At 43.7% G+C, this 25,098-nt stretch overlaps 1 protein-coding gene across 1 annotated transcript in view; it reads right to left on the bottom strand.

Moving 5' to 3' along the window:
* FNBP4 (formin binding protein 4) overlaps window positions 1-25,098 on the bottom strand; it is a 50,454-nt gene that overhangs the window by 10,941 nt on the left and 14,415 nt on the right. Inside the window, exons 2-16 of the mRNA XM_068260114.1 lie at window positions 24,844-24,927; window positions 24,133-24,269; window positions 19,424-19,610; window positions 19,179-19,332; window positions 18,980-19,100; window positions 16,184-16,507; window positions 13,973-14,162; window positions 11,573-11,685; window positions 11,203-11,307; window positions 9,531-9,664; window positions 8,459-8,640; window positions 5,691-5,980; window positions 4,353-4,473; window positions 2,833-3,089; window positions 31-188 (exon numbers count right to left, since the gene is read on the bottom strand). Coding sequence (XP_068116215.1) covers window positions 31-188; window positions 2,833-3,089; window positions 4,353-4,473; window positions 5,691-5,980; window positions 8,459-8,640; window positions 9,531-9,664; window positions 11,203-11,307; window positions 11,573-11,685; window positions 13,973-14,162; window positions 16,184-16,507; window positions 18,980-19,100; window positions 19,179-19,332; window positions 19,424-19,610; window positions 24,133-24,269; window positions 24,844-24,927 — 2,557 coding nt within the window. The remainder of the gene's footprint in view (window positions 1-30; window positions 189-2,832; window positions 3,090-4,352; window positions 4,474-5,690; window positions 5,981-8,458; window positions 8,641-9,530; window positions 9,665-11,202; window positions 11,308-11,572; window positions 11,686-13,972; window positions 14,163-16,183; window positions 16,508-18,979; window positions 19,101-19,178; window positions 19,333-19,423; window positions 19,611-24,132; window positions 24,270-24,843; window positions 24,928-25,098) is intronic.

Here is a 25,098-nt window from a genome sequence, read left to right as displayed (position 1 = left end):
CTCCATGACTGAAAATGTCAGTGAATGTACCTGACAAGCTGCTGCATCTTCCACTCGTCGATTCGTTTCTGATTCACCACAGTGCGGTCCTCCTCGCTGGAGCTGGAATTCTCTTCCTCATCCAGTTCCTTCTGGATGCTCTGCCACTTCTGCACCAGAGAGGGCATCTTCACTTTGCTTTTCTTAACCTTGACAAATAAGAAGATAAAAATACAGTAATCCATTACCACCAGTCTCAACGTACCAGGGAAAGAAAAATAGAAAATCGACCACTCAGGAATTCTTATTTTGCCCGCAACAACATTTTTAAGCTCTAGTTTGGACTTGTCTATGCATATTGTGTAGAATACTGTATATAATGATTTGCAAAACGCATCTATAGCATTTTTATTTTTAAATTGCCTGGCTGGGTTTACAATGTCTTTCTGTACACATTTCAGAGGCAGTGAGCTGTTCTTTCCCTCTTTGGCTTGGTCTACAATATGCTAGATTGGCAATACGTCCGGTCACAATGGATCCCATGCATGTTTTAACGGATCCACTGTGCCCTTCGATATAGTACTTTATCCATTGTGTCCTTTGTGTTTTTGACAATGGACAGCAAGGGAGACCTGACTTTGGGAGGGATCTGGGGTGGATTTTTTAGATTTTAACATCAATCCTATTTAAATAACTGGCTAGGGTTGAGGTATCTGCTAATTTTACTTCATTCTAACCGGTGGCAAGCACAGAAAGAAAATCTGTTCTGTCCAATAGCCACTGAAAGCACTACTGAGAAAAGATGTAGGTTTCCAGAGCCTTTTATCATGTTTGTTGGCGTACATATAGTCAGGGCCAGATTTACCATAAGGCACTGTAGACACGTGCCTACAGGCGCCTGATAGAAAGGCGGCTCACTCTGCCCCTCGAGTGCCTCTTTCTCTACTTCCCTATGCATAGTCCTGAGCAGAGTGTAAATAAGAGGTTACTCACCCGGCTCTCGGCATTCCACTAACGAGATCTCCCTTCAGTCAGGGGCAACTTAACACTAAAGGGTACTACATGATACCGAATACTAAGGGGCACCGGTAGCTATCTATTATGGGCAAGGGAAGTAGGGGAGAAGTGACAGCTAGGACAGCCAGCACACTTGCGGTGAAGTTTAGCAGGTGTTTGTAGGTTCATGAAGGGTGACGTCTAGGGCATCTGTGCCTATAGGCTCCTGTGATGTAAATCTGGGCCTGCACACATTGTATTCAGTGTTTGAAAAAGACATATACGAGACAGAACTTTACGTTCTGTTAGCACAATGTAGACATATTCAAGAAACGCACCTACAGGTAAAAGATCTGTCAAAATGTAGGTTTATCTGGTTGTCTGCTGTGAAAATCAGTCTACTTTCAGGTCCAGTGTGAACCTAGCCTTAGGGTGCTTACATACTGATTGGACAATTTTACCACTTTCATGTAATACGACAGCTTACTTACAGTCTGTTCAGAATATTCAAAACCGGTTGACCCTCACTACATGAAGGTGGTAAGATTGGCCAATCAAAATTGGATGTGTGTACACACACTTATCCAGTCATTACCTAAGTATTGGCAGGGTACCAGAGCTTAGTTCAGAGATTATGGAAGTGTTCCCATCAGAAAATAAGCAGGTTTGTTATGCATTTCGTTCTTGGGAGCATCAGTATGGGCTGCCTATGATAAAGCCTATGTCTTGCTCACAACCTCCCCAGTGTCTGCTTGTTAACTGCTCAAAAAGTAGTGTTCTCTTTAACCAGTTTCAGTACTTCTCTTTCCGATTCATGCAGATACAATGAGGCAGAAAACTGGGAATCTGAGGGTGTTAAAACCTTTGTGGCTGATACATTTTGAAGCATTATTATTATTATGTATGAAAGTAGCCCTGACAAACCACAGTACTTTACAGACTTTATAACTCATGTCACTAACTATTCCTCAAAGGAGCTCACAATCTTATGTCCCCCATCGTTCTCATTACCCTACAGTAGTCTACGGCCAAGTTGTGAAGAATTCAACCACACTATGTGAAGGAAACCCACATCAGTGCTAAACAGATCTTTTCAACTTGAAGCTTGTTAAATTTCCTAAAGTCACCAAGGCCGCTAGTGCCCTTTACTGCCCCCCCCCCCCCTCCCCATTTATTTCTCACCTAAGGGCCAATTTACACTGAAAGCCTATAAAAAACAACATACATTTTAACTAATGAATTGGCATCTCTCTCAATCGCTGTGCATTTTCATGTGTTTCTGTATGTATTGGGTCAAACCACTAGGACCAGAAACCAGCCTCAACAGGATCCCTTTATATAGTGGGCCCATAAAACACACAAAAAATGCATGCAGCAGTGTGTTAAGAAAACGTTTTCGACTAAAAAGCATAGATGTATAAACTATAGAGAAACATGGACATTTTCTTCACATATGTTGGGCATCAGTTGTACATTGCATCAAAGCTCACTGCAACTGATTCAGTGTAAACCAGGCCTTAATCAGTGGCTGCATTCAGACACTGCAGAAAGAGCCTCAGATTTACTTTGGGTCACAGCAATACATTTCTACATTCTGCTCAGCAATATCCTGTGGAAAACAATTCAAACTCATTTTCTCCTAATTCAAGTTATAAAAAGTTTGTAAACAGTGAAAAGTGTAGAGCGTGCAGAACACTCCCAGTAAAGTTTAGCTGAAATCGTGAAACTAATTTTGAGAGAGCTCCAGGCCCATTTTTATTTAAATATTACACACGCTATTTACCTTCCAAATACTCCACATAGTAAAGATACAGGTATCAAATGCAGTTACTGTATATACAAGTCAAAGGACAATACCTTCATCTTTTTAGACTTCTTTGGCTTCTCTGTTGTCGGTGGCTTGCTTGGAGGTGGCTGGGGCTGTGGTGGGGGCGGTGGCTTTTCCGGTAGGGCAGGGGTTGGCAAAACTGTGTGTGGCATCACAAGGGGCATGGGTGGCATCATAGTAGTACTTGGCATGGCATAATCCAAACTGCTCATCAGCATAGGGGAAGGGACTTGGAGTGGAATCCCCATGTAACTGGATTGGACATTCATGGCAGTCATTGCAGAGGCTAGTGGAACAAAATATATTATTCATGTATTTATTTATTTAGTCCTCTGTATGCGATTTATTTAGTTTAAAGAATTACACAGTTAACTTTTACACTTTTTCTGTAAAATCCAATTTTGTTTGCTGTGCATCTGTTGGGTTTGTTTTCCCAAAATGAAGATTTGGTTAGCCCATATTCCCAAAATAAACTAATAAGGAGACCTTTAGTGCAAATAGGCAGTTTATAAAAGTCCACATTTTCCGCTTAACTGCACATGCGCCACCCCATGTACGCGTTTGAACCCTTCAGCCCATGGTATAAAGTTACAAAAAAAAAAAAAAAGTTTGATCCTTACCTAGGCAGAGGGAAGCCTCTGGGTAGCCCACAGACTTACCCCGTACCCTCCTTGCCCCCACCATTACAAGGTTTGTTACAGAATGTACCAATCACTATAAACTCTTAAAAGAGAACAAACCATATTTATTGTTTGCATTTACAATGTTCAGTGCTTGGTCACACTACGTGCAGTTTAAGTTCATTTTCATTTTAGATTTTGGTAATAATTAGCATAATTCTGTAACATAATATAAGCATAATTCTCAGTTATCTCAAATGTATTTGTATCTCAAGGACAAACCCTACTAATGTGGACTTTGTCTTGCCCAACTCTACATGTACCAAACAATTCAAACATAGCTGACGCTGGCATGTAGCTTTTTCAAATATTAACTGTTGGTCTCAGGCTGGTTTCACACTGGGGATTGCCGGCAGCTGTGCGGCCTGGGGGCTGCACCGCTAAAAAAGGCCTGCAGGGATTACTGAGTTAGTACGCGGTAATCCCTGTCTGGCAGCCGGCCAAGCAGGAAGTAACGCTCACTTCCTGTGGCAGAAGTGATCACGTGCACAGAAGCGTATTGCTAAAACATATGCTTCCGTCCATAACTTGTGGCAGACTTTCACACGTGTCGCCATAGACTTACATGACTTCCGGTCTGCTGCACGTCGCTGCAGAACCGCGCGGTAACGTAAATTTGTCCAAGTGTTGGCGAAAACGTTACTTCCGTCGCACTGTAAGAGTTAATTCTCTTGAATAAAGAATTACATGTAAACCCTGAACTAATCACTGTGCAATTAAGGTTGCAGGATCTGTCTTTATATTACATGGAATACATACATTTTACATGCACACTCACTTCCCTAGAAAGCACCTCAACCAAGTCCATTAGGTTAAATTATAGGCTTCTTAATGTAACATACATTATAGAGAAGATGATGAATGCTGACCTGCTGGGATAGAGTGCTGAGTGTACAGAACTGGACAGCTTCCTATCGTCACACTTTGTTCTGGAAAAACGTCTGCAGCCTTCCGTTTGGAGTTTTTTCCAGATGCAGCTTCAGGTTTTATCTGAACAAAGAATACATAAACCATTATTGGCACATCTGCTAAATCATGCAGAATTTAGCAGAATGTTTCATAAAACCAGTGCCAAAATACTGGAGCAAAAGTGGAGCGGTTACACGGTGAGAAACCATAATCTTTGACTTTCAAATAAGTCAAGCAAATTTCCTTGCACCCATTTTGACAAAACTGCCTCACGGTGCTTTGAGAGAAAGTGAGCCATGTCATTCAAGTGTCAGTGGATAAAAAAAACAATAATATTGATTTAGTATACACACACACACACACACACACACACACACACACACACACACACACACACACACACACACACACACACACACACACACACACACACACACACACACACACACACACACACACACTTATAAATAGGACTTCAGCACATCAGTAAAACGTCACAAATGGGCCACCAGAACGTAAAACAATCAGTTAAGTCCATTGTATCCCTCCTTATGCTGCCCACCGGAAGCTACTCCATCGTGCGCAGCACCATGGTCCATGCATAAACAGTACACACACTGCTCTGGTATACCTCTTTTAAATGAATTAAATGTATGTAATTAATTCCCAATAAAGAATAGCGCTTTCGGAGGTATGTACCATATTTATCCTGCTTTCCCTTAGTGACTGATGCCGATTACAAGAAAGGTAGAGCTCTCATTAAGGGGTTTATGGTTTCTTTTTTGTTGTTTTCCACCGCAAAATCATAAAATGCTACCACAATGCATTTTTTCTGTGATTTTCACTGGAATGTATAGCAGTGGTCTCTGTGGGCTCTTTTAGATGGGTGCATCACCCGGCTGCCGTTGGCTCGACTCCTCATCCTCCTATGATGTAAGCAGAGTTCTGCCGACCCTGCATTACCCCATCGCGCCCCAACCAGCTTTTACATGATAACCGGTTGGAAAAAGAATTTGGAGAGAACACTGTATAGAGTGCATTCCAGTACTTTTCTGGGGAAGTGAGGTCATCATATGTACGTTCCGCAACATCCCAGTGTGAGCTAGCCTTCATGAAGGATGCTGAGGGACATAATTTGAAAGTAATCAGTGCCATAGCATGGGTAAAAAATAAATGTTGCATAAACATTTGTAACTTGCCTTTAAGTAAACAGAATTGCCTTAAAGTATAGCTCTAGAAACATCTACTCTTATGACTAAGTGTTACATAAAGGTGGTGTACATAGGGGAAGCCCTCACCTTAGAGAGAGGAGTCTCAGAAGTCACAGACTTCACAACAATGTCTTCCATTCCTGGGACTGGAGGTTCCACGTTATCATCATCATCTTCCATTTCAACCTCTTCTATCTCATCTTCTTCCATGGGAGGAAGAGGAGGTGGTGAAGGAGGTGGTGGTGGGGGTGGAGATTCGGGAGGGGGAGGGGGTGGTGGTGCAGGAGCTTCCAATGGCAGAGGGGGCTGATGCGCATAGTTCCAGTACTGAGTAGCTGAGAGTGTAGATGCCACTGAAGTTTTGGTGGAAATGGATACTGTAAGAAAAAGAATTATATTAGGCAGAGGCCTTGTCAAAATAATATTTCATTGAATTATAGAAGAAGAATTCTAAAATGAACCGATCAAACTACAGTGTGTGAAAAAAAGCAACTTTAAAAAATGTATCTGTAGGAAATCTAAAATTTGCCTCCATAAGAAATGTCTCCTCTACCTTACCCCACTTAAAGGGGCAGTATTGCGAAAATAGTCCTTTTTACTTCATTACATATAAGTTATGTACAAGTGGAGTAATACTTTAAACACGTTTAGTGGCTGAACAAATGTAATTAGTACACTGGCATTACCTATTTGAAGCAAGGGAGCCACGTCAGAAGAAACATTTACTGACGCCGATTTAGACAATACCATTATGCTGTAGGAGGCAGCTAAATCAGCTGTTTGGGGTGGCATTAGATTTCCCCCTTGAGAAATAGGATCCTCCACCTTGTAACTGCACTCTTGTGCAGTTCTTCAGCTCATGTGAGCCGCGTGACGTCACCGCACTTCACAGATCCTAATGCTGCCTGCCGAGGCCCCTTCACCGCTGCTGGCAAGGACACGGACACCTATTGCTGTCCGTTGCTAGGGTTACCAGCTTTCAGCTCTGCGCAGCATTGTGGCAGCAGCACGGAGCAGCCAGGAGCTGTAGCTGTGTCCTGCTATCATCTAACATTACGATTAAAGTTGTTGTTTTATTCAGGAGGCAAGCAAGTAATGTTAGATGCTAGCAGGACACAGCTACAACTGCTGCCACAATGCTGCGCAGAGCTGAAAGCTGGTAACCACAGCAACTAACGTCTCAAGGGGGAAATATAATGCCACCCCAAACAGCTGATTTAGCAGCATAATGGGATTGTCTAAATCGGCATCAGTAAATGTTTCTTCTGACGTGGCTCCCATGCTTCAAATAGGTAATGCCAGTGTACTAATTACATTTGTTCAGCAACTAAACGGGTTTTAAGTATTACTCCACTTGTACATAACTGATATGTAATGAAGTAAAAAGGACTATTTTCGCAATACTGCCCCTTTAATAGTAGGCAAAAGTCTCATGTGAGGGGGGAATGGAAGCCATAACATTTGTAATGAAAAGAGGCCACACGACTCTGGCTCCTTTGTTCCCTAATCTCTGATGCTGGCCACAATACCAACTAGAAGGGCACATGTCAGAGCCAATCATCCGAACACGGCCTATACAGCGCAGGAGATTTGGGCGCCACCATAGGCCGTAATAGGAATTACGGCTATAGCGGTACACAGTGAGCAACTTTGGTGCCATCAAGAGACGGAGCTGAAGTTACTTTTAAAACGCTGTAATTCGGCCGCCAGCAACAGCCGAATTACATCATTCACCATTGACATCGACCTGCAGGGGAATAGTAATTAATGCCGCTGGGACTTGTGCAGGAGCAGGGTAAGCCGTATATCGGTTGTATCATGCGTCCAAGTCTTCCGGCGGCAGAACACATACGCCCAATCATCTGCCCTTCCATTGTGGACACAAGACAGTAGGCTGAGAGGTGTTGCAGAAGCGGTCACTCTCTAAAGTGAATCTGAAATAAATATAAAAGCTCCTAGGATAGGCCTGGGCAATGTTTATGCTGCCCGGGCCGTGGCGCTCTTAAAATTACACTCCTCCCTTCCTGTAACATTGCGCGCAGGCAGCTGGGAATTTGAAACTCAGCTGACGCCCCGTTATGTGACGTCCTGTTGCCATGGAGATGCGGGACATCTATGAGTGAGCAGAGTTTCAAATTCCCTGTTGCCCTCGCGCAATTTTATGTGGGGGTGGGGGGAAATCAGGTCGCCTGTTGGCATGCCGGTGTAACTGTGCATGCGTAGTTTGCCCAGCGCTGTCCTAGGAGGTACTTACCTCAGGAGGGGATGCTTCTGGATCCTAATGAGGCTTCCCCCATCCTCTTCACCCAGCGCTGGCAGCCCCTGGAAAACCAGCCAACAACCATGTCGGCTGTGACGCAGCTGCAATATTTACCTGCCGCGCTCCTGCGCAGAAGCTTGCAAGGTAAATATTTACTTGCCTGTTTGGGGGCTGCCACCGTTGGATCCTGGAGGGTGAAGAGGATGGGGGAAGCATCATTAGGAACCAGATGCTTCCCCCTCAAGAGGTAAATACCCCCCTCAGAGGCTGTTAAACACCCTTTCATTCCAGATGGTTTGCACAGGCTTGCAGGAAATGCAGGAGTGACGTAGCACATTGATTCTTACGAACATACTTTGCACCACTGAAATTACAGTAATTCCTTGTTTAAAATAACCAATACTTCCAACAGGCACCTACTGGCTGGAGAGAGCAGGAGCACACTCCTGTCCACATGGCTGAAAGCTGTTGCAGGTCATTATTACTGATTTATACCAAAAGATGTTTGTGAGATGGTCTGAAACTTGCAAACTGATAGGTCAAAACGTATACAACATGTGAAAAGAATACATTTAAGAAGAGTCCAAAATATTACCTGTTGGTGGTTCAGGAGGAGGCTGAGCAAGGGCACCATCAACCTTGTCCTTTTCAGCCAGTCTAGAGGCTGCATGGTTTTTATTTTGGGGTGCAGACCCCTCTTCTTCCTCATCCACATCAGGGAACTCCCACTGAGACACTCCTGAGATTTCGTTAACATAGAAATAACGCCTATGATCCCTGAATCACAAAAAACAGACAAAGATCTTAAGTCTCCGCCCCTCGGATAAGTGTTCCTTAAGAAGGTCCTATCTCCTACGGACACAGTTAGCCAGTAGGAGGGAACCTGTCAAATTGCAGCCAACATTACGGAGCTAAAACTCCATCCTTAAACCGGATGGCAAAATTTTGTGAAAACAGGGCAAGCCCTAGACACTACATCATCAATTAAAGATTACAAACTACTTAATGCTTAAAACAGCTGGGGATGGCTGACACCACCATTCTGGGAATAAGCTCAATTATGAGATCCGCTGGAATAATAAAGGCATTTGTACATTTTCTTAGAGCTGAAAGATAAGAGAGAGCAAACATCTTCAATTAAAGAACAAAGTACAGAAAGCAAACTATAAAAAAGGAAAAAGAAATAAGACAAAATGTAAAAAGGAAATAATTTCGGTCTGACCTGCATCACGTGAAGCATCTTGTTCTTCGTTGCCACTTGGAGCCATGAAGCTTGCTGTAACTTCACTGGTGTGAGGCGGAAAAGGATAGGGATCCGGATATCCTGCAATGGTCACAAAGCTTTCGCATGCGCTTCCCCCCGTCCCTCCCCCCTAAAGTGCACTCGGCACCGTGAGTTCTACCCAACACTTTTTTTGTCCAATCAGGAAAGGCTTTACATGGACACTATGAATAAACATTTATAAAAACTAAAGTTTCTCCAAGGTGCAGGCCCAAGCGCTCAGTGTGCTCCGGGGATCTGCCCACCCATAACCTAAAAGTGCAGGCGTGTTCAGTCTCCAGACAGATGAGGTCACGAGGTTAGGTGGTGATGTCACAAGTCATGTTTTTTTTTGTTTTGTTTTGTTTTTGAGATGTGAAAGGTGAAAATTGGGGAAGATTCGTACCTGTCCCAGTGGCAGGCCCAGCCTTTGGGAGTGGCGTTAATTTCATATTGTTTTATTTGTTCTGATGCGTCTTGCAGTTTTCGTTTCAGGTAGGTTCCACTGAGCGCCCCTTCTCTCCAATCTGAAATCCGAGTCTAGAGAGACAGAGGGGAAAGAAAAAAAAAAAAAAAACACATTAGGAAGTAAAGCATGCACTTGTAATACTTTATTTTCTGGCTCCCTTTCAAAGACATTACTTGCCTGGTTGTCATGTTATCTGCTTTTAAAGAAAATATAAATATATAAACATATTTATAAAATATATAATGTGAAATATCGAGGCTGCAATCTTTGTTCCTTTACAAAAAAAATAAATAAAAAAAAAATAATGCTACTTTCCTGACTGTTGCGCTGATCCTCTGCCACAAATTCCTTTAGTCACAGACCCGGAATAAGATTGCAGATTGGGTGATCTGACTGGTTGCATACTTGTCCCAGTTAAGATTCAGAAAATACTGAAGACAGAGGAGCAGTAATACAGCCATGCAACTGGCATTTTTTTTTTTTTTTTTTTTAAAGATGACAGCTCCCATATTCCTTTCACTCGATGAAAGGGATTATAGCTCCCATTCATTGATTGAAGTTGCCCGCAGAAAAAAACGACAGCCTTTTATCAGAGGCTGCGGTTTTGAGTTAAACAAAGTTTACCGTCCTCATACATGTTCCTGGAAGCGTGCTCGTACGCTTCCAGGACTTTTTGATTATTGTGGCCATCTTGGTGCCAAATAGTAAAACTACACCCACATCTATTTTTTATTAAATAAATACATTATTTTACATTTAAAATTAATTAGCTGTTTACCTCCCACACCAAAAATTACCCAAATAATTTTTTTTATAAAAAATAAAAAAAATTACAATAAAAAAATAAAAAATTAGTTACCTAAGGGTCTGAACTTTTTAAATATGCATGTCAAAGCAGTATATTAATATAATTTTTTTAATTATGGGCTTATAAATAGTGATGGACGCAAATTGAAAAAATGCACCTTTATTTCCAAATAAAATATCGGCGCCATACATTGTGATAGGGACATAATTTAAATAGTGTAATAAGCGGGACAAATGGGCAAATAAAATACATGGGTTTTAATTATGGTAGCATGTATTAATTTCAAACTATAATGGCTAAAAACTGAGAAATAATTTTTCCCATTTCTTTCTTAACCTCCTTGGCGGTACTGACGAGCTCAGCTCGTCAATGAGCGCTGGAGGGCATCGCTCAGGCCCTGCTGGGCCGATTTTGCTATTTTTTTTTTTTAAAACACGCAGCTAGCACTTTGCTATCTGCGTGGGGGATTCGATCGCCACCAATTCGCCGCAAAAGAGCCCCCCCCTCGCAGACCCCGTGCGCAGACCACGTCACAACGTTGATGATGTCGATGACGTCATCACGATCGTCGCCATGGCGACGGGGGGAAGCCCTGAAGGAAATCCCGTTCAGAGCGGGATTTCCGGACGGGCTTATGCGCCGGCAGGGATCGGAACGTACGCGCAAACACTGCAGGGAGGGGGGGAATCATGTAGCTAGCGCTAGGACCATTAGAAGCCCCAGGTAACTTTCTCCCCATCCCCCTTACAGCATTCCTTCAAAAGATTGGACTTCAGCCTACAAAACAGAAAAGTCGCTCACCTCAGTTTGAAACAGCAGCAGGTGAAAATTAGACACAGACTGCCTGTTGATCCCCAGGAACTCCAGTTTATTGACCAAGTTGTTAGCCAGCTCTCCAATTTGGAACTATAGAAAGAGAGAATTCATTTGATGCCATGAAATATTTAATGTATCTGTTAAAACTGAAATGGGTAAATCCTGTCCTAGAAATTCATATGTAAAGAACAGAAAAAAAAATGGATTTGTTGCAGCGTGACAAGTGTGAAAACCTATTTGCAGTGAGAGGAGAACGAACAAAAAAAATGTCCATTCTCAGCTTAAGTGGGAACAGAGCATCTCTCTTGTAAATGGCATTCTGTGTAACTATTGAGAATTACAACATGCGGCTTACCTTCAGATCATCATCTTCCTCCTCTAACAGCTTTACGATGGGTTTCACTAGGGTGGGGTCGTTATCAGGCTCCTTCACAGGAGGCGGACATTCTGCAGCTTCTGCCCCCATTTCTAAATACAAATGGACTAAATTAAAATAAAGTATAATTTGATCTAAATAAGAAAGGTTTAAAAAAAATAGGTATGGGCTGTATTTTGCTTCCAAGTAGTGAAAAATGAATCTTGTAACTCGACCATATCCTTTCCTCTTCCTGTTCAATGAAGAGCATAGTAAACCTATAGCTAAAAGCATGAACTATGGGATGCCGTACACACATGCAAAAAGTTGTGTTTCTGTGAAAAAGAAAGTGTCACTTTAAAGAAAACCTGTAACTACAATAACCTCTCCTGGGGGGTACTCACCTCGGTAGGGGGAAGCCTCCGTAGCAGATTGAGGCTTCCCCTGTCCTCCTGTGTCCCTTGGCGGTCTCGCTGTGCCCCTCCGAACAGCGGGGATGTAAATATTTACCTCCCCGGCTCAAGCGCAGGCACAGTATCCGCTCAGAGATAGGCGGAAACACCCGATTGCTGTCGGCCCGCTCTACTGCGCAGGCCGCAAGTCTCCTGCACCTGCGTAGTAGAGCGGACCCGACAGAGATTGGGTATTTCAGCCCATCTCCGTACGGTTTGCCGCAACAGCGCCCCCGCTGAAGCAAGGAAAGGTAAATCCGCGCTTATCAGCCTTGTGGAGGGAGGATTTCGGGACACTTCTGGGGAGCCACCGCTGGACTGCCTGCAGCTACATCGGTGGGGGAAGCCTCATTGGGACCCTGAGGCTTCCCCCTACCGAGGCGAGTACCCCCCAGGGGACCTTTTTTTGTTAGTCTCTTTAAGGGCTGGTTCATAATAAAAGAGCTTTTAAGTGGTAAGGATTTGAAAAGCTCTTGCAAATGCAATGCTATGGAGGAATTTTATAAAATCACATCGCTCTAGTGGGATCACACCCAATGGAATTACATTAGCAAGAGCTTTTCAGATCACAAATGCTCAGAAAAAGCTCCTGCATTGTGATCCAGCCCCAATATCAACCTAAAGTCTATGAATAGTTCTCAAGTAATTAAAGTACATCTGCTTTCCATCTCCTACCTACACACATTACACAGCCCATATTTACTTGAAGAGGAACTGCACTGTATATAACAATGAATAAAATTACTTATTTTTACAATACTTATTTATAAATATAGTCAATGTTTGCGCCCATTGCAAACTTATTTTTTTAAATTCATCAGATTTTACTCCATTGTTGCTGCTGGCAAGGTGAATCACTGTTTTTTTCCATTGTATGAAAAAAAAAAACCCCATCCTGAATAATTTATAAAATTTTGATAAGTTATTATGTTTCCTCTTTAACCACTTGCCGACCGCGCACTCATAACGCGCGTCGGCAAAGTGGTAGCTGCAGGACCAGCGACGCAGATCTGCGTCGCCGGCTGCAGGCTAATTAATCAGGAAACAGCCTCTCGCGCAAGCGGCTGTTTCCTGTCATTTCACGGCGGGGGGCTCCGTGAATAGCCTGCGGGCTGCCGATTGCAGGCTAAATGTAAACACAAGCGGAAATAATCCGCTTTGTTTACATTTTTACAACGCTGCTACAGTAGCAGAGTTGTAGTAGATCAGCGATCCCCAGCCAATCAGCGGCCGGGGATCGCTGTCACATGACAGGCAGGAGCCTGTTAGAGGCTGCACAGGACAGATCCGTTCCTGTGCAGCCTCCGATCTCTCGGGCAGGGAGTGAGAAGAGGGAGAGGGGAATCTTGCGGTGGAGGGGGCTTTGAGGTACCTCCCCCCCCCCGCCACCCACAGCATGCAGGAGCGATCAGACCCCCCAGCACATCATCCCCCTAGTGGGGAAAAAAAGAGGGGCGATCTGGTCGCTCTGCCTGTCATTTGATCTGTGCTGGGGGCTGTAGATCTCACCCAGCACAGATCTGAAAAAACAGCGCTGGTCCTTAAGGGGGGGGGTAAAGGCTAGGTCCTCAAGTGGTTAAATGAATAATGCCCAAGTACTTCCTTGCAGAAGGTTGGGTCGATGACAAAAAATACATCTCGACATTGCAATTATTAGTCAAAGGTCTCTAACAAGGTGCTATAACGGCCTGTACATGTATGACCTATCCAACTGAGAAGCGCTACCCGACAGCTTACATTAGCTTCTTCTGAGAGATTTACTGGCCTTAGTAGCGGAACATTCACTGGTATTCCTCTAAGTGGAGACATGCCTAATGTGCCCTACATTCACTATGTCTGAATACCCCTGGTCGCATGCTATGACACGGTTGATGCACTTTTTGTCTGTATTAAATTATTACTCTCTGTACAACTGTTCATTTTGTTCAAGCGCTTTGTTTTAGCTCACCTGTTTCTGGTGTATCCCGGCCCGTTTGTAAGGAACTGCGGCTGGTTGAGTCCGGGCTGGCTGTCGGAACAAACACTTTCCACTTGCTGGTGATGATGCGTGCCTTCTGAGCTTCATCTGACTGGCTGAAATCAGAGCGTGGGCTGGAGCCCACGCTAACATCCCCCTCTTCCAGTGCTCGGAGCTCAGCCTGTCATGGAAAATTACAGATTTATCCAGGTTTTCAAATGTTACAAAAACTCCAAAGTAGGGATTGAACGTGGTGCCATTTTGCTAGAGATAAGTAATAGTGAATCCACTGGTTACATCTTTGTGAGTTAATATAATGCTTCAAACAAACCAGCCCTAAATGTTGAGCTCATATGTGCACAACTCATTGTGTACATGATTAGCACTTCTGCATTGCAGCTCGTCTTGGATACTATCTACACTGAGTTAGTAAGCTCTCCCTCTGATACACCCCAAAGGCATGAAGGTAAGGCAAATGGGTGGAGCACTGTAAAAACAGCACCAGAGATTTTGGTGCAGCTGGCGCCGCAATAGGCTGTAATAGGAATTACAGCTATAGCGGCACTGAGTAATCTGGGCCCTTCAAAAGACGGAACACAACTTACTATGAAAACACTGTAATTGACCTTCCAGCAACAGCTGGAAGCCGAAATACAGATTTTCCCCAAATCCATGGCAGCCTGGAGGGGGAATAGTAATGAACGCCGCTGGGACTTTTGCAGGAGCAGGGTGAGCAGTTTTTCCAGCTTTACCCTGTGCCTTAATTATATGTACACAACTGGCTTCCCTTTGTGGGGATATCAGACTATGAGGCATATTTTAGGATAGGTAATGATTTGAACTGTTCAGTGTACTCTGTAAAGTGTTCCAAAAAATGACAGCACTACATAAACTTTTTTGATCTATCAACCATGTCTGAGAGAAAATATTAGTAGGTTTCTAGAAACAATGTAAAACTGTCTCAGACTTAAGGTGCCATTTCCTTCTAAAACAGATGGAGATTGGTCAGGTTTTCAGAATTGGTGCAGTCTGCGAGAGAATCCTCTGAGTGAGGTAACACAACCCTCAGTGTGGCAGTTTCGCACAAGTTTTCGAGGTGCTGTCCAGGGCTGTGGAGTCAGAGCAATTTTGGGTACCTGGAGTTGGAGTCGGTGGTTTCATAAACTGAGAAGTCGGATGATTTTTGTACCAAATCCACATCCCTGATAAGTATTAGACTAAGGAGTTGGAGTCATTTTGGGTACCTGGAGTCACAATTTTCATCAACTAAGGAGTCGGATGATTTTTGTATTGACTCCATAGCCCTGGTGCTATAAACTACTTCATATTTTTATGCCAGTTTTGCACTGTTTTACCAGGATGACATTTATGGAAACGCACGCAAATCTAGTGCAAAAGTCATCTTATTAAAGTCACTTGTTACGAACGCTTCTGAGCAAGGCCTGTTAGTTTGGACACCTAAAGAGAGTCTGAAGTGAAAAAAATTACCTCTTTATTATTTAGTCCTCTTCAGCAGTATAAGCAAAGATGAATTGCCGCATCCATGCGGCTGAACAATGTATTTCAAACCCCCCCCCCCCCCCCCAAAAAAAAAACCCCTGGGGCTAAATCTTCCGGTACTTCCTGGAGGAGGCAGAACTTTACGCTGTAGCTTTGCCTCTGCTCCAGTCAATCTCCACCCATATCAGTTTTCTTTCACTGAGAGGGGAAGGGAGAGGCAGAGTGACTGCACTGGAAGCAGAGCTACAGCGCAAAGGTCTGCCTCCCCCTGGCAGTGCATAATACATGGTCTGTAAATGAAAAATTCTAGTTTTCAAAATACATTGGCCTCAATTCACTAAGATCATGCTGGAGATAATAAGGCAAGAGATAACTTACCTCCAAACAGTGAGAGAGTTATCTTATCTCTTCATTCCTTAAGTTACCTCCTCTGTAGTTAGGTTACCTCCTCTGTAGTTATCTCGTCTGTAGTTATTTTCGCATGCAGTTAATTAACAGCCTGTCTTTAACTTTAGAATTCTGGAGTTATTTTAAGGATTGGAGAGTTAACTTAAAGACAGAAGAGTTAACTTTTAGGTTTGCCTGAGGTAAAATGTATCCTGAATACCACATGCCTCATCACCATGGTGATAACTATAGAAACGTTATTAAAGACATGAGATAAGCTTAGTGAATTGAGGCCATTGTGTCAAATTATTCTACCTTTTTCCTCTCCAGAACCCTCTCCAGTTCCAAAGTGTCCTGCTCCTCAGTTTCTTCCTCACTTTCCTCAGACTGTACAGTGCTGCATATGCCTTCCTGGGCTTGGTCATCAGCAGCCATCTCACTATCAGAGCAGACAGCAGCCATGTCATCATCTTCCTCAGAGGCGGCTTCCCCAACATCTTCCTGACAAATGACTCTCCGCCTCCAACGCTCCTCCTCCTCCTTCACATTCTCTGGTAACAGTGGAGCAAGAAGAGATGCTGCCACGCCCACTCTCTCCTCCTCTTTAGTGGAAAGGGCTTGAACTGGTTCATTCACCTCCTAGAAAATAAATATCTTGTTTGTGGAATAGATCAAGTGAAACAAAAAATTCTGCACAAAACCCCCTCAAAACATTAAAATCTTTTTTTATTCCCTTTTAAAGCCCATGCAGAAACAAAACTGAAATTATGAACAGATCTTTTGCCGAAAACATTGTTTGTGGGGGCTTATGAAGCTGCAAATGTATCATCATAGTTTCTTCAAGGTCTCATCTGTTACCTGGCCCAGTCCTCCTGACTTCTAATATCAGTATATAAAGGGTACTGAAATTGCTACAGTGATATCAGCCTTGAATTTATCCTGCAAAGCACAACAGCAGCCAAGTATTTAGGCAGCTAAAGGGATCACTATTGAGAAAAATTGTAAAATTTAAAATACATGAAAAACACAAAAAGTAAATTTCTCCCAGAGCAAAATGTGCTATAAATAACTTTCCCCCTATTTTGTAGTTACTTACAGTAGGTAGTAGAAATCTGACAGGTTTTGGACTAGCCTATCTCCTCTTGAGGATTCTCAGGGTTTTCTTTATTTTCAAAAACACTATGAATGGCAGTTGCTCAGAATAGTGTGCCAGAATAGTGTGCAAACAGGTAGGGAGGGAGGTCTGCATCTATGTATAGATCCTTTCAGGAAGTAATTTTGTAAAGAATAAATTAAATACTGAGAATCCCCCATGAAGAGATGGACTAGACAAAAGCCTGTCATTTTACATCAGATTTCTACTAACTACTGTAAGTGACAGCAACGTAGGAGAAAATTCATAGCTCATTTAAAAAAAAACACTATTTGTATGTGTTTACATGTATTTTAATTTTTTTCACAATAGTGGTCCTTTAATGTTCTCAGTTCTTCTGCTTTTATGCTTGATTCCACTGTTCATCATAGCTACTGCATGTAATTATCTATTTTGTAGTCACTTTGGACCTTATCCAGTTCTCTCTTTATGCTAAAATTTCTCCTAGGAGACAATTATCGTTTTCGGTTTAAAATAACTTCTCAGCACTCTGCAATTGAAAAGTACCAAAAAGTAAGTGAAAAGGTACTATCAAAAGTATAGTCTTGCTTACTGGTGGCTTAAATTAATAAAGTGTAAAACTATCACCTAGGAGTAAACTCAGGAGAAAAAGTGAATTGAATAAGGGCCCTTGTGTGAGAAACATGTGACAGTCCCTATGGTATGTCAAACCAGATCAATCCATTTGCTTTCAAACTCTTCATGATGCCCCTTTCACATTTGTAGCAAAAAAAGAAAAAAAAAAAAACACAAGACCTGGTGCTCACATGCCTTCACTAGGTCATCTGATCTCAATTGCCGGGAAGATCATAACTTGGTGACTGACTAAACACCAATCCCATAATGCCCTTCTGTCATGATCATGTGACCCCATTGCCACATGCACTTAGAACAGTATTACTTTAGGATTAAAATAAATATAGCAGACTTTAAAGAGAAACTCCAACCAAGAATTGAACTTTATCCCAATCAGTAGCTAATACCCCCTTTTACATGAGAAATCGAATGCTTTTCACAAACAGACCATCAGGGGGCGCTGTATGACTGATTTTGTGCTGAAACCCCTCCCACAAGAAGCTCTGGGACCGCGGTACTTTTGGCAGTTTGTTACAATGTAACAAGGTTCACAGACAGGAAATAGCTGTTTACAGCTGTCTCTAACAGCCAAAACAGCTAGCAGCAACTACATAACCTGCCCACAGTAAAAATGTCAACATGTAATAAATGTCAGAATGTAAATCAGGGAGAGGAAAGATTTTACAATGGGCAAACACTGACTAAATCATTTATACATAATTATTGTAAAAATGAAGCACTTTTTATTGCATTATTTTCACTGGAGTTCCTCTTTAACAGCCGTCTAAGTAGGCCTGCCCAGCAAAATGTTGGATGAAGCTCCCTTCTCTATTAATGCAAAACACCCTCCAAAAAATGCAGCATATAATTTAAAGGGACACTTAAGTCAAACAAAAAAAATGAGTTTTACTCACCTGGGGCTTCCAATAGGCCCCTGCAGCTGTCCGGTGCCCTCGGCGTCTCCCTCTGATCCTCCTGGCCTCGCCAGCAGCCACTTCCTGTTTCGGTGACAGAAGCCGACAGGCTGGGGACGCGAGTGATTCTTCGCGTTCCTGGCCACAATAGCGCCATCTATGCTGCTATAGCATATATCATATACCATATAGCAGCATAGAGGGTGCTAATGTGTCTGGGAACGCGAAGAGTCACTCGCGTCCCCAGCCTGTCAGCTCCTGTCACCGAAACAGGAAGTGGCTGCCGGTGGGGCCAGGAGGATCGGAGGGAGATGGCGAGGGCACCGGACAGCTGCAGGGGGCTATTGGAAGCCCTAGGTGAGTAAAACTCATTTTTTTTTTTGTTTGACTTAAGTGTCCCTTTAAGGACACCAAGTATGTCTATCTACTTTAAAAAAAAAAAGAAAATTAGGATAAAGGACAACATACCTTCTTTGGTTCTTTTTTGGCTACCACTGGTAAACTGCTGACAGAAGAGGCAGTATTTTCTTCTTTCCCCTCTGGAAAGGACTCGGATGTGACCATGCTGGCCAGGTCAGAAGACTCGGTGCTGAAAGCCAATAAGATTCCATTAGCATGCAGGCAGGGCTGAGACAGAGGTCTAACGTGACCACAAGATCAGGCTCACCTGTTTATATATCCTTGAGCTATCTGCACTTGGGACGCCAGGGACTGAGGAAGCTCCCATGTCACTTCATTGGTCTGTGTGTTCCAGTAGTAATGACAGCCAGTGTTCTCATCCCATACTTCCTGCCAGTCTCCCATCTCTACCTCTACTCCAGCTACAGCAATGTATAATTTGGAATCAGTTAATTCAAAGTACACCTAATACAAAAGGGTGAGGCCAATCCTTTAACAGAAAAGAGTTCTTACCTCCAGCAAGCGAGCACTGAGTGTCATAATGCCACAGTTCCCCTGCAGCGTGCGAGTCTCCACCATTATGGGTAGCGGTGGCAACATTGTGAGAGTCCCTTGGATCAGGCTTTGGAGGAGTTGGTGGAGGTACAGAAGAGCCAGGTTCAGCCTCTCCATCTGGAGGTGCTGTAATAGCATCTATCTCCTGATGAAACATGGGCATTATTAGGATATGAGAAAAACCATGACAACAAAAGTTGTGCAAAATGAAAAGCAAGCTATTTAAAGAGACTCAGAGATGAGCCTCACTGCAGTTTTTTTTACTTACTCGGGGCTTCCTCCAGCCCCAAGCATGGATGTGTCCCTAGCCCGTCCTCAGCGCTGCCGTTCTCCCGCAGTCAACCCCCGGTAAGCGGCTCAGCCGGTCTCAGTGACGTCAGCCGGGGACTTCTGCGCTTGCGCAGAAAGTCCGCCGCTGACATCACTGAGCCGCTTACCGGGGCTCACCACGGCTGAACGGGAGATCGTAGGAGGACGGCGAGGGACACACCCATGCTTATGGGGGCTGGAGGAAGCCCCGGGTAAGTAAAAAAACTGTAGTGAGACTCATCTCTGAGTCTCTTTAAGACTATGTTACACTTTCAGAAGAAATGGTCAGCCATTCTTGTGATGCGCAAATATGTTTCCTATTACATTGAGAGGAAGTTATTTCTACCATCTACTTTTTTTTTGGGGGGGGGGGGGGGGGGGGGAATTGCAAAAAATAGCCAGAGCTTTGTTAAAGTGGACCTGAACTCTTGCGCAGGACAGAAGGTAAACTTATAGAAGTGCACCCTGTATGTATTTAGAGAGTTTAACCTGTGTCATTCCCCCTCATCTGTGACTATGCACAAGTTGTAATTTGATCCCTCAGCTGTGTCCGCTGACTGCCATGGCAGAGGTCATTGGTAAACACAGGATGTTAACAATATGCCTGCTTCCACGAAAGCAGGAAGTAGACAGATGTATTGCTGGATTTATATTAGCTGTATCAAAGAAATGTATTTCTTTAACCTCCTTGCCGGTTATCACGAGCTCAGCTCAAGGTCACCCGCCGCAGAGGATTGCTCTGGCCCTGCTGGGCCGATTTGCATAATTTTTTTTGTTACATGCAGCTAGCACTTTGCTAGCTGCTTGTAACATCCTATCGCCGCCGCTCGCCCCCCCCCCCCCTCCAGACCCCTTGCGCAGCCTGGCCAATTAGTGCCAGGCAGCGCTGAGGGGTGGATCGGGACTCTGTCTGACGCCAGTCCAATCATCGCCATGGCGACGGGGGAAGCCCATACAGGAAATCCTGTTCAGAACAGGATTTTCTGTCGGGTAATAGCGCCGGAGGGGTCGGAGGGATAGCGAAGGGCTAGGCTAGCTACATGCTAAAGCAAAAAAAAAAAAAAAAAAAAACTCCCGCTGCCGTGCGCAGCAGACAATTAGAACGGCAGGGAGGTTAAAGGTTATTATGATGTGGATCTTTTAGAGCAGAGAGGAAGTTCTGAGTTCAGGTCAGCTTTAAAACATAAGCAGCTAACAGCTGGCTGTGGGAGAATTTTTCTGCCAACTACTCAGTGGTTTGCAAAAGTATTCAACCCCTTTAAAGTTTTCCACTTTACAAAACGCACCTTAATTTCCTTGCTATGTACTAATTTATTTCGTTTTTGGTCAGCTGCTCACACTTAACAGCCATGCTTTTGATGTATATGCAGAGCTTCCGTTTGGGTTCAAGGTGCGTTTGTAGTTTCTGGGGGGGCTCAGCGCACCTCTGATTGGAGGCCATTCGGAGGCGGCCTGGTGTTGCGCTGATCCACCTTTTGCGCAATTTTCAATTTTTGATTTTATTTGATTAGCCGCACCCAGGCTATGCAAATACATAGGTTAGGATTTAGTTAGTGTTAGGCCCCTCCCATGGAGGATCGATCTTCTTCGCAGTGGGAGGGACGAGTACTTAATAGGTTGCATGCAAGCTGTTACAGGAAACTAACATCCTCCTCCAGTGGTAGACAGGTCATGTGTATGCTCGGTGTGTATTCGACTCCACAAGTGGGGCTTGCACTCTTTTGCAGGTAGGCACTTGCCTGTTTTTAAGTAGCGCTGTTCATTTCCTTGCTATGTACTAATTTATTTCGTTTTTGGTCAGCTGCTCACACTTAACAGCCATGCTTTTGGTGTATATGCAGAGCTTCCGTTTGGGTTCAAGGTGCGTTTGTAGTTTCTGGGGGGGCTCAGCGCACCTCTGATTGGAGGCCATTCGGAGGCGGCCTGGTGTTGCGCTGATCCACCTTTTGCGCAAGGTCCTGTGCCCTTAGCAGAAAAACACCCCCAAAGCAAAGTTTCCACCCCCATGCTTGATGGTGGGGACGGTGTTTTGGGGGTCATAGGCAACATTTTTCTTCCTCCAAACACAGCGAGTTGAGTTAATGCCAAAGAGCTCTATTTTGGTCTCATCAGACCACAGCACCTTCTCCCAGTCACTCACAGAATCATTCAGGTGTTCATTGGCAAACTTCAGACGGGCCTGCACATGTGCCTTCTTGAGCAGGGGGACCTTGCGAGCCCTGCAGGATTTTAATCCATCGCGGTGTAATGTGTTTCCAATGGTTTTCTTGGTGACTGTGGTCCCTGCTAATTTGAGGTCATTCACTAACTCCTCCCGTGTAGTTCTAGGATGCTTTTTCACCTTTCTCAGAACCATTGACACGAGGTGAGATCTTGCGTGGAGCCCCAGAGCGAGGTCAATTGATGGTCATTTTGTGCTCCTTCCATTTTCGAACAATCGCACCAACAGTTGTCACCTTCTCTCCCAGCTTCTTGCTAATGGTTTTGTAGCCCATTCCAGCCTTGTGCAGGTCTACAATTTTGTCTCTGACATCCTTGGACAGCTCTTTGGTCTTTCCCATGTTGGAGAGTTTGGAGTCTGCTTGCTTGATTGATTCTGTGGACAGGTGTCTTTTATACAGGTGACTAGTTAAGACAGGTGTCCTTAATGAGGGTGACTAATTGAGTAGAAGTGTCTAACCACTCTGTGGGAGCCAGAACTCTTAATGGTTGGTAGGGGTTCAAAAACTTATTTCACTCAATGAAATGCAAATCAGTTGCTATCTTTTATTCAAGGTTATTTTTTCGATTTTCCTTTTGATGTGCTATCTGCCACTGTTAAAATATACCTACCATTGAAATGCTACTGTTCTGAGACTTTTCTTTGTCATTGGACAAACTTACAAAATCAGTGAGGGGTCAAATAATTATTTCCTCCACTGTATGCTTTTCTGTTAACAATGGCTTTCTTCTTGCCACTCTTCCATAAAGGCCAACTTTGTACAGTGCACAACTAATAGTTGTCCTATGGACAGATTCCCCCACCTAAGCTGTAGATCTCTGCAGCTCGTCCAGAGTCACCATGGGCCTCTTGACTGCATTTCTGATCAGCGCTCTCCTTGTTTGGCCTGTGAGTTTAGGTGGACGGCCTTGTCTTGGTAGGTTTACAGTTGTGCTATACTACCATTTCTGAATGATCGCTTGAACAGTGCTCCGTGGGATGTTCAAGGCTTTGGAAATCTTTTTGTAGCCTAAGCCTGCTTTAAATTTCTCAATAACTTTATCCCTGACCTGTCTTGGTGTGTTCTTTGTACTTCATGGAGTGGTGGCTCCCAATATTCTCTAAGGCCTGGAACCCACTGAAAACAGCAAATGCGAAAAGCTACCGCTAGAGTTTTGTCTGAGCGGTTTGCAAGCGGATTCATGCTCGTTTGCGGTCGCGTTTTGCAACATTGTATTTTTTTGCTCAGCGGTTGCGTAGCGTTTTGCGTTTTTATCCTGATTGGTCCTGTGAATAATTTTTCATTTTGTTACAGTGTGCTGAACCGTAAAACGCTAGCAAAACCGCTCAGTTTAGGTTTTGCTGAGCGTTTCCGCTAGCGTTTCAATACTTTACATTGAAGCGCTAACGCTCCCAAAATGCTGCACGTCCTTCGTTTGCGTTTCTGGGAAACGCAAACGCTCCTGTGGAAGTTGCCCCATCCATTAACATGGGCCCAGCGTTTTGGCAAAGTGCGTATCGCAACGCTGCCAAAAGCGCTCCTGTGGGTTCCAGCCCTTAGACAACCTCTGAGGCCATCACAGAGCAGCTGTATTTGTACCGACAGATTACACGCAGGTGCAATCTATTTAGTCATTAGCACTCATCAGGCAATGTCTATGGGCAACTTACTGCACTCAGTCTAAAGGGGGCTGAATAATTACGCACACCCCACTTTGCAGTTATGAATTTGTAAAAAATGTTTGGAATCATGTATGATTTTCGTTCCATTTCTCACGTGTACACCACTTTGTATTGGTCTTTCACGTGGACTTCCAATAAGATTGATTCAGGTTTGTGGCAGTAATAGGACATAATGTGGAAAACTTCAAGGGGGCCGAATACTTTGCAAACTACTGTATAAGCTTAGTGACAAGCCTCCTATTTAAAAGGGGAATACAAGCACCTTTGCTGCACTTTTCATGCATTGCTGTCCCAGACTACCTGCAGACGGTCCACAAAAATCATCACAGATCTTTTCAGCTAAATGAGTTGAGTTTGCACAACCTGTAGTGCAGGTGAAATTTATAGATCAGCAGCATGTGCAAGTTGACACTGTCTGCTACCATCACACATTACAGGCAGGGTGGATTAGAGCATGGAAATTTAGAATTCTTACTGCAAGGAAATTGGCCAGAGTGCTATCAATGTCAGCAGAAGGATTTCCTTTTCTAGCAGGGGCCAACTTGGGTTTCTCCGCTGAGTCCCCGTCTTCGTCATCACTGTCCGTGTATGCACCAAGCAAACAAAGACCACCTGGAGATAAAGAACAGTATAATGATGGATACACTTCAAGAGATGGAAACAAAAATTGCAAAATCAGCAATGCATATTGATCAGGGGGGCAATTTACAGCTTATTGTATATATTTATACATGTTCCCTTATCCTTCAAGGAAGAGGAGACTACAACCAAATTTGTAACTGGGAAAACTCAATTTACACCTGTGGTTCTCAAACTTTTTAGGGTGAGGGCACCTTGATATTTTGTCAAATAACTCCTGGGCAAACAACTACCGAAACGCAGCATTTACTTCCTTCCATGTAGCTAGTGATGCTTATTTGGCCACATTCCCCTTCTAGTCATCAAGTTGGTAATGCACAAAGGATGGGTTTGAATGCTGAGGTACCCTTGGGAAGTGATCGAGGCGCACCAGGGTGCTGCGCCACCCAGTTTGAGAATCCCTGACTTACACAAATCTTTTCACATTTGCGTTCTGGAATACTAGGTGATCACTCCTTGACAATTTGTGGGCAAGCCCTGACATGTACCGCTGTATCAGACACAGGCAAGATGCTGTATAGTCAGCTCACAATTATGAATAGTTTACCTGTAGGCTTCACTACTGTGGGCTGGACTTCTGGGATCATCGCTGTGGTGGAAGGAGCTGTGACCTTCTGAGAATCTGCTTCGTCTGCAAATGAAAAAAAAAAACCGCATCTGTTGGTTTATAGCATAAAAGAGAGACATTATATAAATGTGATACAAAAAGACCTGGGGCTGGTTCTGCACGTACCCAACTCAAATGGAAAACACGGGTAGATGTGTAACAAACAATATTATACCTTTTTGACTTATCTATGAT

Source organism: Hyperolius riggenbachi, chromosome 11 (genome assembly GCF_040937935.1).
Source record: "Hyperolius riggenbachi isolate aHypRig1 chromosome 11, aHypRig1.pri, whole genome shotgun sequence".
Taxonomy (NCBI): domain Eukaryota; kingdom Metazoa; phylum Chordata; class Amphibia; order Anura; family Hyperoliidae; genus Hyperolius; species Hyperolius riggenbachi.
Note: the sequence above shows the minus strand (reverse complement) of the source record. Positions and strands in the feature narration are given on the sequence as shown.